Source organism: Acyrthosiphon pisum, chromosome A2, assembly GCF_005508785.2.
Source record: "Acyrthosiphon pisum isolate AL4f chromosome A2, pea_aphid_22Mar2018_4r6ur, whole genome shotgun sequence".
Classification (NCBI taxonomy): Eukaryota; Metazoa; Arthropoda; class Insecta; order Hemiptera; family Aphididae; genus Acyrthosiphon; species Acyrthosiphon pisum.
In genome coordinates this window covers 92,257,892-92,269,940 of record NC_042495.1, presented here as the reverse complement: position 1 = coordinate 92,269,940, position 12,049 = coordinate 92,257,892, and the positions used below count along the sequence as shown (strand labels likewise).

The following is a 12,049-nucleotide window of genomic DNA, read 5'->3' as shown; positions in this document are numbered from 1 at the left end:
TATAGGTCAATTTTTTTTTAATACCATAGATAAGTATATATATGTCTAATACATAGACTGATATACCGTCTCCGCTCAGAATCGTTTTTCTTATACAGTGATATTATATCATTGAATTCAAATTTAATACTGTCCATTATACAGTGACCCACTTCTAACCTACTGTACAGCAGAGCGACATCCACTTACCCACCTTTTTTTTATTTACATTATTAAAGTTCGTAGAATCATAGATACGCGTAACCGTGACGCATCGATGGCTAACAACATGATTGTTATATTCTGTGCTAACAAGGTGGTCGGTGGATTTAAAAAAATATATCTACCGATAATGAATACTTTTATTTATATCCTACGAGGGCTTTACACCAGAATCATTTTTTCGGGTTTTGGGTGTTGAAAGAAAATTGGGGTTATTAAATTCGGGTGTTACGGGTTAATACACTTTTCTGGTTACGGTTAAATGTAAATTTATTCGGGTTAATTATGGTTAATTCGGGTGAATTAAAAAAAAACAACATGTGTATCAATTAACATGCAATTTTCAATGCAAATCTGATATAGTAATCTGATTTTAAAGTAAACATAATGAAAAAAATTAAAAAATTAAAAAATTAAAAAATTAAATTAAATATTTATATTTATTAGTTATTAGTTTATTACTTATTACTTAGTACTTAGGTACTCAGTCCTTTTTCAACAAAAGAAAGTTCTAGCTTATTACATATTTTAATTTTTAACTGAACGTATTTTCGTTATATTTATTTTTGATTAAGAATGTTAGACAACACAATTACTATTGTCTATTATTGAATATTGTGAAATAAAATAAAACAATCATCTAGCATCAAGGTATTTTTTAAATATTTAATTAATTATTTTTTAGGTTACAAAAAAAAAATTTAGTTATCCATTACACACTCACACTATACTATCTTCTTATCTTCTTAGTCACGTTAGTTGCAAAAAATACATACAAATTGATATTATGCTACTTCATTTTCAATAATTCGGGTTTCCGGCAAACCCGAATAGAAATTTGGGTTTCGGGTTATTTCGGGTGTTATTTTTTTCAATCGGTTTTGTATGTACGGGTTTTGGGTTATGATATTTATTTGGGTTAATTCGGGTTTCGGGTTTCGGGTTACGTTCGGGTGCAAAGCCCTGTATCCTACCTTATACCGTTATATTATCTCGTATATCGTTTATAGTTAAGTAGGTCACTATTACAGTTGATTTTTCTGTTATAATTAGTTTTTGCTTAAATGAATAATAAAATACCTACCTACTTAATTATATAGTACCAATTTACTAATAGTAGGTACCTATTACCTACCTAATATATCCTACTGCAGGGCACTGGCAACGTCTTCCTCAGTCATCGCTATATGTCTGTATATGCCACATTTTAATAGAACAAATTTTGAACAGTTTATTGTGGTTAATTTTTAAACGAAGTTCGTAGTTAGTTTAATTCAAAGACCATTATAATATAGTATAGACATTTTAATACATCATTCAGGTGGTCGTATTTATATTTTATAATACGACAACTGTCAAGTATGTATAGGATATTATGTAACATGCATTATAAATATTATTAATAAAAAAAATACCTACAATATACATTTTACGTACCTATTTCAATATTTAATTCATAGATCAAAATTTATTTAGTTACTTTTACTATAATAACACGTAAGTAAGTAGTAAGTTTAGTAATACCTACTTAAAGTATTTATATGTAAGCATATAAGTACATTGGTAAAAAATGCAAAAATAATTTATTCAAGGAAAAGTATTTTTTAGCCAAAATGTATTATAGCCCTTAGGTTAATGTAATAATGGAAAGTTCAAAAGCAGACGAAAAATACTTGTTGAAAAATGGCCGAGTTTTACTAAAAGAAATGTTTGACGGGTTAGCTTACACTTATCCAGTATTTGATGTATATCCAGAGAGTAGAATAATTGGATTAAAATTGGTTAGTCTTTATCATATTTATTATAACTTTATTACTAGGTATAAATTAAGTACCTACTGTATAAATTGAATAAAAATATTTTATATTTTTAGAAATCAGAAAAACGTGTTTGTTTACTTGGTGGCGGTGGATCTGGACATGAACCATATCCATTTGGTAAGTATAAAATATACCCTAACAGCCACTAACCTAACATATATTATATTATATAATATTATAATAGAAACCAATATACCTTTTGGCTATTTGTTAAATCCCTAAATTATTATTAGAATGTTATAATTTTATTAAAAGTAATAAATATCAAATATCAAACGGTTTTAACTACGAACCTGTACATTTTAATACTTAATATTTAATATTATAAAATACCTCTACCTATATGGGTACCATGTGTACAATCGTCTATTGGATCATTGCAATCTCCCACAGACAGAATTCTAAACTATGTATAGGCTACTGCAGAATTATGTACCTACTGAGTAGGTATCTAATGTAGTAACTAACTTACGAGTTATATAGAGTGTATCTACCCAGTTTTCACGTATATACGGTAGGTATATATATTATTTTATATAATTTTATATTATATTTGTAAGTAACTCATTATTTGAATATATAGCGTTTTCCATTTAATTTTATAGTATCCAGGTCTTTAATCATAATTAAATCATTAACTAAAAAGTAATAATGCATTATTTTGTGCATCAAAACATGTTTTTGAAACAAAAATTTCACATTATTTTTGGTCATTAAAAAACAACATTTACAAAAAATATATATCTATAATATTTAAAATATTGTTTATCCTTATCATTATTTAATTTAAGCTTTTTTTGAATAATAATATAACTATAGAGTATAGACACTTGACTATTTAATATTCATAATTTATAATTAATAATTATTAAGTACCGTACTACCGTAGTGTAATATACAAGGCGCGGAAGTTGTAGCACTAAAAATGTTACTTTTTAGCTCTTAAATATGCACTTAAAAACTCCAAAATATGCGCTATAAATAGCACAAAAAATCAAAAAATACATTATGCATTTAAATTGAAAAAATTAAATTTATTTAAAAAAGTTAAATGTAATTATACAATTTTATAAAATTGTTAGGCTCATAGACATCAGGGACTGTCTGGACTAGTTGAATTATAAACCGTTAACAAAATATATATTGAATTACTTAAATATGTTTGTAAAAGTGTACTTATAAGATCTATTTATTTCCTATTTCCTAACCAAATTAATCATTATTTTCAATATAATGTGATAATTTCCTATATTTTGTATAATATGTAGGTATATATTATGTATATTAAGAAAATATGCCTAAAAATAGCACTATAAACCCTAAATAATAGCAAAATAGCAATAAAAACCGTAAATATGCAAAACATAGCAAAATTAAATTTTGTGTATGACATCAGAGAAGTATGATACATATTTGTATCTTACTTTGGATGTTCTTGGACAAACCAAGAAAAATATGCATTTGCTACAACTTCCGAGCCCTGGTAATATACCTATAACTTTATAGTCAAGTATATAAAAAAAGGTAAGTACCTACATTATTTTAACATTTTACTTTTAGGGAAACACCTTAATTTACTCAAAGTTTAAGGAATAAAGCTATACCTATAAATATTATGTTTGGACGTGTGGTTTTTTTTCATATCACCTTTTTTAATAGAAATAATAAGTGTGTGATTTTTAGATGCAAATGTGAACGTGTGGTTTTGAAATTTAACTTTAGCCTTATTATAATAGTTTCTAACTTATATACCTACCTATTTATTATTTATATCTTATATTGTGTTTACAGGATATATTGGTGATGGGATGTTATCCGCGTCTGTTAGTGGTTATGTGTTTACTTGTTGTTCATCACTGAATATTTACCAGGCAATCAAGTATTTAAATAATTATAACTGTTAGTACCTACAATATTATTGTAATTCTGGCTTCTTCAATATTCTTTTTCGAGTATTTATGCAAAAATTTAAAAAAAATGTTGTAATGTACTATACTTATAGGTAATGGAGGAGTTTTACTTATAGTAGCAAATTATACTGGTGACGTATTTAATTTTGGATTGGCCTGTGAAAAAGCGAAAAAAATCGACAACATTAATGTGAATTATTTTGAAATTGTTAATTGTTTAGGATGACCTTATTTACATATCAAAAATAACCATGTTTTTAATTTCAGGTGGCCGAGTTAATAGTGAGTGATGATTGTTCAAGGCCAGGAGGAAAAGTAGGCAAAAGAGGAATGTGTGGTTTATTGTATGTTATAAAGGTAATTTATATGATTTTTAAAATAGTTTTTTGTATTACCCAATGTAATTTTATAATAAATTGGTACATGCCAGTTTGTCACTTGGTATAATTAAAAATATAATTCTTATAATTTATATGTATATTTACTTATTGTTGTTAATTGTTATAGATATTGGGTGTGTTGGCTAAACGAGGTAGTAGTATTGAAGATTTATTGTCCCTGGGTAAAAATATCAATGGAAAGCTAGCATCACTTGGAATAAGTGCAACTTCATGTAATATTCCGGGTGAAGAACCATCATTTTTACTACAAAAAGGAGAATTTGAATTTGGAGTCGGATTACACGGAGAAGCAGGGACTTCGAGAGTTAAAGTATAATCAAATACATATCATATATTATACAAAAGTATAATTAACAAATAAGAAATAATTAATAACAAGGCAATAATAATAGTATAATACCCATATGTTGCATACAGGTACAGATTAAAACAAAATATTACTCTAGGCAAGATTTCCAAGGTACCCTAACGGCCTGCACTCACCCTTATATATTTGTCTACCTTTGCATATTATTTTTACACGGATTTAAAATATATATATATATTTTTAATTTATTTAGAAAAAAAATCGACATAAGTAGAACAATATCAACAAAATAATAGTTTCGTTCTTTAATCTTTAATAATTGATTAAATATATTTTTTTGAGTTTATGTATTGTCAAAATAATTTATGATGATTCACATATTAAGCGACTAAAAGTCTTGCAGTTTTGCTGCAACATTTAATGAAGATATCACATTTAAACAGTCTTCTTTCATTGATTATGTTTCAAAGTTTTTAGCCGTTTTTACTATAGTAAAAGTGTTCACCAGTTTAATTTTCTATAGGTACAGATATTTATTCTAAATATTTATTCAAAATTAGGAAAAACTTTTTCTAAATCTTCATCCTTAGTATATGACATTAAAATTTAAGTTATTTAACATCATGCTGAAGAGATTTGATTTTCCAGTTTTCCTTATAAAATAATATATACATTAATTCAGCGGTTCTCAAAGTGTGCGCAACAGTGTCCTGGTGTCTTTACATGGGTGTAGCGTTGCCGTACAATTTTATGTGGTACAAAAATAAATTTGAAAACCCAACGATTACGATTATGTAAATAAAAATGTATAAGTTACATATAATTTATATTAAATAAATATTTTCGCATTCTCCATTATAATTTTTACTGGTTTTTATTTAATTTTTTTATGATTAGTCATGATCTAATAAAATTTATTTTACATCATGAACACTGATTCTCATTATATAAATTAGGAAAACATTCACACATTTTTCTATTATATTCTAGGAAAATATTTAATATGTATTAACATGTAAGATGTAACTAAACATTAATCCATGCCTGATGTGTATTCAAACTTCACTTAGGTACCAATGTCTTGTTATGTAATTACTTAGGTAGTTAGTTAACTTATATTTATATACAATTTATCAAACTAATAATCATGAATATAATTATAGGCATGTGATGTGAAAGATTTGATCCGTTTAGCAGTAGATAAGATATGTAGCACCCTAGGTTTGAAAGAATTCAGTGTAATTTGTTTGATCGTGAATAATCTTGGATTAGTTTCACACATAGAGTTAGGTGCATTGGCTAAATACGCTAAAGAATATTTTGGTATGTATACAATAATATATTATTTTTTTTTTTTTGTATCTATTATTTATAAAATGATCTGCAACTTTTACTTTTAACTAAAATATAACAATTAATATGGTATACTTAATAGTTGATAACATTGGTGCAAATGAGATAAATACATTGTGGTCCTTGAATTTTTAATTTATCTAGAAACTTTGGATCGCTTTTGTTGCAAGAAGTTTTAAGCTTAGCCATCCAAGCTCCTAATTATGTCATAGTTATTAATGTAACTCAACAGTACTATTTTCATTATTTCATTTTTGTTATCCCCAAGATTTAAGAATCAAAAATATTATAAAGTAATTAATACAATTTATTAATATAAATTCTTGTAGCACCTTAAGGTTTTACAGAGCACAGTTTAAGAATCACTGATGACTGTATTATATTCTAATCATTAATCTAATCATTAATCTTTTAATTATTAATCTAATGACTGTATTATATATAAATAATAATAATTACGAATTATGATTTATCTAGTGATATCTACATATTTTTTAAAATCTTTTTTTAAATATAGGCGTGTAACACTTTAAATAATAATTTTAACAACAATTTATAGATGAACTTAAAATAGACGTTAGCCGTATGTTTGTGGGAACATTTATTGTGTCTCTAAATATGTATGGATTTCAATTAAGTGTTATTGATGTAAGTGACAATCAAGAATGGATTAATTATATAGATGAAGAAACATCAGCTTTTGCTTGGCCGGGAAATCATATGAGCATAAAACCAATCGAAAAACAGAAATCTGAAAATATAAAAATTCCAAAAATTGACGATATAGATCCTAAAGTAAATATTAAGTATTAACTAAGTTTAATAATCAAATTATTATGTACAAATTAAAGCTAAAAACTAAATACATAAAAAAAGATATAATTTTTCTGTTAAGTAGGTATATAATGTTTAACAAAAAAAGAATACAGATTTATTCAGATGAGTAATAATTCACCTTGGCGTAGGTAAATATAATATTATTATATTTACTCTTTAGTATTTGAAGTATAAATACAACCAGGAAAGAGCTCGTTCTATTATAATATCTACAAACTAAGTTTTAAATTTGAAGAACTCTTAAAAACAAATTATATTTGACTTTAAAATATATCGGAAACTGCCTTTGGAGTTAATTCGTATAATAAAATAAAAATAATTTTTGTAATGAACAATTAATAATGAAATGTCCATTTCTTCTTTTAAGTTTCAATATTTATATATTATTTAATACTCATATTACTTATTTACTTATATTAGTAGTCACTAGTCATCATACACAAATTTAATTTAAAAATAAATGGATTATATGTTGGTGAAAAGATTTATAAAGATATATTTATGTATTATAATTAATGTATGTAGTTAGGGGTATGTATATCAGAAAAAGGAAGTTTAATATTAAAAAGTATATTGAAACAAATTGGAGAAGATCTTCTAAAAAATGTTGATGTCTTAAATAAACTGGATCAGGAAATCGGAGATGGCGACAATGGTTCAACTATTTCGCGGTTTGCTTCTGGTAAATTACTACAAATATTAATTTTTTTAAATCTTTAAAATAAAAATTGTATTATAATTTAGACTTACTTACCAATCTAAACAACCTTCCATTAAACTACCCAGCCAGTGTTTTGTATTCTTTGGCTTTCATCTGTGAAGACAAAATGGGTGGTGCATCTGGAGCTCTTTATAGTTTGTTGTTGACTGGAGCTGCTGGGCATTTAGCTTCAATGAACTATTTAGACTGGACCGGAGCGTTGAAGAATGCACTAGATACATCTATGAAATATTCAAGTGCAAGAAAAGGAGATAAAACCATGGTGCCTATTACATTTAAATATAAATTTATTATGTTATTTGAACGTTGCACCTATTAACTGTCTCATATAAGAGTAGCCTCAGACCTTGACCAATTTTCATCAGGTTTGGATGTAGCATAATTTTTCACAATTCAGTGGTCGGAAGTAGCGCGCTAATTTAATAGTAGCGATTAACTTAGCGTCACTACAATACACCTAATGTAGCGATATACTTTAGTGCGCTACTAATTTTCAGTTAGCGTAGTAAAAATTACCATTATTTTATCGCTACCCTTAATACCTATTTGGTGATAGTTAAAATAGTATAAATATAATAACTCTTATATTTATTTATTTATTTATATTAAAATAATGATGAGTATATAAATTAATTTTTCGGGTTTAATCCACAATTAACTCGTGTAGTTGTAACCCGTCCATTGATCAAATGTTAAATCAGTATAATCTATAAACTATTAATTTTCAATTAGAACACATATAAAAAAATGTAGCGTAAAAGTGGCGCGCTAAATTTAAACAATAGTGTTAGAAGCAATGCACTACTTAAAAAAAAAAAAGAGCGATATCGATAGCAAGCTACTTCTTTTGGGGGAGTAGAAGTAGCGTTAGCGTGCTACAAAAAAACTAGTAGTGTCCCGACCACTGCATCAATTGACAAATTGGCTTTTATCAACTTTTGTTGTCAGTTTTCATTTCCAACCATCAGCTGAGTTCGAAAAATTACTTTAAATATGCTTATACTAGAAAAATGTAAGGTAAGCAATTGTTGATATAATAAAGTATATACAGTAGAAGCCGCTTATTAGAAACACTTTGGGACCAAAGTGAAATGTATCAATTAACCGATTTGTTAGATATAATATACGGGCGATCCGTCCTGGTACATTTTGTTTCAATAACGTGATTGTCTCAATAATCCGTGTTTCTAATAAGCGGCTTCTACTGTATTATATTTTTTTAAATTATAAACGCCCAAGGGCATAGAGAGCGTCTTAAGAGCGGGAGACTCATCGAATATTGCTCATACCCATTGTAGCAACTCGCCAACTGAGGATACTCTTATATAAGGCAGAGTATGACAAATTTATTTTAATTTACTGATATAATTTTTCAGTTTGATCCAATAATTGCGATACATCAAGTATTTCAAGAATATGGAAACTTAGATGCTAGAGACTATGTAACAGTTTTAGAAAAAGCATTATGCCGAGTACATGATGTTTGCAATGATGTAAAACAAATGAAGGCAGAGTTAGTTTGAAAAAATATGTTTTAGGTTTTTGTGTGCCTAAATTATATAAATTTAATATTGTTATTAATGTTATAGATTTGGTAAAGCTTCTTATGTAGAAAGTGTTACTTCTGTTGGTAAAATGGATGCTGGAGCTTATGGTGTAGCTTTATGGTTGAAAGCTATACATACCGCTTATATGGATACATCAAAATAAATATTATTTCATAATGATTGTCAATTTGAGTAGTTTTTGTAATACATTTTATAAGTTTTTATACCAATATTATATTTTAATGTATAAAAAATGATATTTAAGTAAAATAAATAAAATAATGCACATATTTTAAAGTATATACATTTATGATTTGTAAAACAAATTTACAATAAATAATAAAAATGCAAGAATTAATGATCTTATTGATTTTATATTTATTAGATAAGTAATTAAATAGTAATAATTAAATTAGTTAATAAATGTATTTATTTTAAATGTTTCTTAAACAGAATCATGATAGTTAAACTGTAGACATAAATTATGCATCTGATTATCAATTCATATTTGAACAGTATAAATTTATTCTTTAGTTATAAATACCTACATTTAAAAGTAATTAAATATGCTAACTAATAAAATATTTATATTATCTTAACAAATATAAAAAAAACATTCAGATTTAAGTTTAACTAGTAAGTAGGTAAATCATAATCCTTAGCATGTACTACCTTATTAGGTAGTTTAAATTTGTTTCTGCCACATTTTACATTAGGTACTGTAATAGAATACAATGAAGTAAAAACTACACAAGTTAATAGGTAAAATAATAATATCTACATTAAATACAAAATATTATTAATTATTATTTAATATTGGCTTAATTATTGAAAAAAAAAAATATAGGAAAAGGAACTTAAATTGTATTACCTACCTCTACAATTAGTAGATCGTTATTTGAAAGTTACTAGTATTTTAGATACAGAAATTTAATTATGTTATGGACAATTTATTTAAACATATAATTGATTTTTATTGTATGTATTTATAACAAATTATTAGTTCAGATATATTAATCTTAAATACATAAAAAATAATGAAAAATAAAATGTGGTTTTTGACATTTGTTTAATTTACATTTTTTAATTTAATAATTGGAAATTTATTTAAACTTCAGTTAAATATAACACAGTTTAATAATCGATGGTCATTTAAATTAACTACAGATGTAGATAAAGGAGAATCAATTAAAAACCTTTATTTTCATTTACAATACATAAATAATTATGATTAAAAACAAATAACTGTCGGTCAGAATAATTAACTTATGTTTACAAATATTAAATGCCACCACCAGTTCTTTCTTGGTAAATTTCTATGACATCGTCATTGATCATACCTAGCTTTTTCGGGGTATCATCGTCAGTGATTCGATGACCATCAAACACAAAACGCAACTCGCCCACCTGAAAACCCAACTTGCTGCAGTACGAGCGCTTCAGGCGAACCAAGGCTGTGGCAGCCTTTACACGGAAGTGCACCTCATTGGTCATATCGCTAGTTATTACGCGTAGACGAATGTATTCATCAGCAGCTGCAGCTTTATCATCAGTAACTTCTAATGCACCGGCATTGGTATTGACACCACCTTCTGCATCTTCTGTATTCTGTTCAGTTGACTCTGTAATGTTGTTGGTTTCAGATGTGGACGGTAATGATTTGGATGCTTCTTCATCACCAGACATTTTTCTATAATAAAATTACAATCAATATGGATAGGTAATAATAAGTCTAGGTAAATATAGAAAAATACTTAAATCATATTCTACTTACGATTATGGTGTTTGAGCTTTAAAATTAAATTACGTCTAGTCAGGATTATCTTAATTATAATATGTCTACACAAATTAGAAGACAATTGAAATTCAAATTAAACAATGTTTAATCGACTAAAAATGGCGTCCAGAATGGCGATAAATATGACGGGTGACAGGACAAGCAAAATTGCTCAACAGTAAACGCTTCGAGACAAAAACAATAAACTATAGACGTTTCACGATACCACGATAGACGCTTTCCTTAACAATGTACATAAAATGATTACCTACAACGGTGTAGTTGTAGTACAGACTACAGTGTGCTTTGTTATCAACAGTGTAAAAATTGGCGGGTGACACTTTGGGGGGGGGGATAGAGATCCTATTATTTTTAGATTGAATATTATTATCTTAGCGTATATCCTTTTAGAAATAATATTAATATTCCAGTAAGCAAATTTTTTCCATATTTTTCCTTCACTTTCTATTTTGTTTTCCAATTCAAACACTGGTTCTATGGTTTGAGGTCTCCATACACCGCAACGGTGGCGGTGGCGGTGAATTGCTTTAGGATACATTTCACTGCTCACCACGGTGGTAAAGCCAAGACAATATAATTTTATTAATTTAACGCCACCGCTACAGTGTGTGGGGACCTCAGGAGACACTTTTGTAGGTAGGTACAACTGTTTATTACCTCGATAAATTTAAATCACAGACCTTACAGAAATCTGTGACTGTGATTGAAACAATTTAATATTTTATCCTTATATATTATATTCTCCTTTTCAAAAGAAAACACACCGAATTCGCGCATGTCGAATGATTTGATTGGTGCGTCGAGAACCACGTGATCACGCTAACAATGGGAAATTGGTGGAGGATGCGCGCCGCCGGACATAAATTGGTCGCCGACCGGTATGTTCTCTTTTCAAATACAGTTTACCTTCACACGAATTTGTATTGGAAATGGTTTTTTATACGTTCAAGGTTCAAACTGAGTACCTTCTTGTCTGGCTATTATAAAGTCATCCAAAAAAGAAAAAACATAATTAAAATTAATTTATTCAATAACAAAAAATATTAACTAATAACTTTAGATTTTCTTTGCAAAGATTTCATTTTGGCGGGAAAAATATAAATTTAAATTCAAATCACGGAACAAATAGATTTTAATAGATTCAAATAGATTAG

General features: G+C 27.2%; 2 protein-coding genes across 2 annotated transcripts in view; one reads left to right on the top strand and one right to left on the bottom strand.

Annotated features, from left to right (window-relative positions):
• LOC100162851 (PTS-dependent dihydroxyacetone kinase 1, dihydroxyacetone-binding subunit DhaK) overlaps positions 1-9,451 on the top strand; it is a 12,531-nt gene extending 3,080 nt beyond the window's left edge. The window contains exons 2-13 of the mRNA XM_001946456.5: positions 1,826-1,982; positions 2,075-2,138; positions 3,813-3,920; positions 4,024-4,121; positions 4,199-4,288; positions 4,439-4,642; positions 5,803-5,962; positions 6,552-6,787; positions 7,355-7,511; positions 7,574-7,812; positions 8,927-9,063; positions 9,140-9,451. Of these exons, the coding sequence (XP_001946491.1) occupies positions 1,845-1,982; positions 2,075-2,138; positions 3,813-3,920; positions 4,024-4,121; positions 4,199-4,288; positions 4,439-4,642; positions 5,803-5,962; positions 6,552-6,787; positions 7,355-7,511; positions 7,574-7,812; positions 8,927-9,063; positions 9,140-9,260 (1,752 nt within the window). The 5' untranslated portion in view covers positions 1,826-1,844 and the 3' untranslated portion in view covers positions 9,261-9,451. The remainder of the gene's footprint in view (positions 1-1,825; positions 1,983-2,074; positions 2,139-3,812; positions 3,921-4,023; positions 4,122-4,198; positions 4,289-4,438; positions 4,643-5,802; positions 5,963-6,551; positions 6,788-7,354; positions 7,512-7,573; positions 7,813-8,926; positions 9,064-9,139) is intronic.
• Positions 9,452-11,169, bottom strand: LOC100162278 (small ubiquitin-related modifier). The gene is made up of 2 exons (XM_001945844.5): positions 10,872-11,169; positions 9,452-10,787 (listed from the first exon to the last, which is right to left on the bottom strand). The coding sequence occupies exon 2, from the start codon at positions 10,781-10,783 to the stop codon at positions 10,379-10,381; it is 405 nt and encodes a 134-aa protein (XP_001945879.1). The 5' UTR covers positions 10,784-10,787; positions 10,872-11,169; the 3' UTR covers positions 9,452-10,378.
• Positions 11,170-12,049: the final 880 nt, after the last annotated feature.

Bases quoted from the DNA above. Each gene is read 5' to 3' on its own strand.
- LOC100162278 (XM_001945844.5), bottom strand. From the start codon at position 10,783: ATGTCTGGTGATGAAGAAGCATCCAAATCATTACCGTCCACATCTGAA.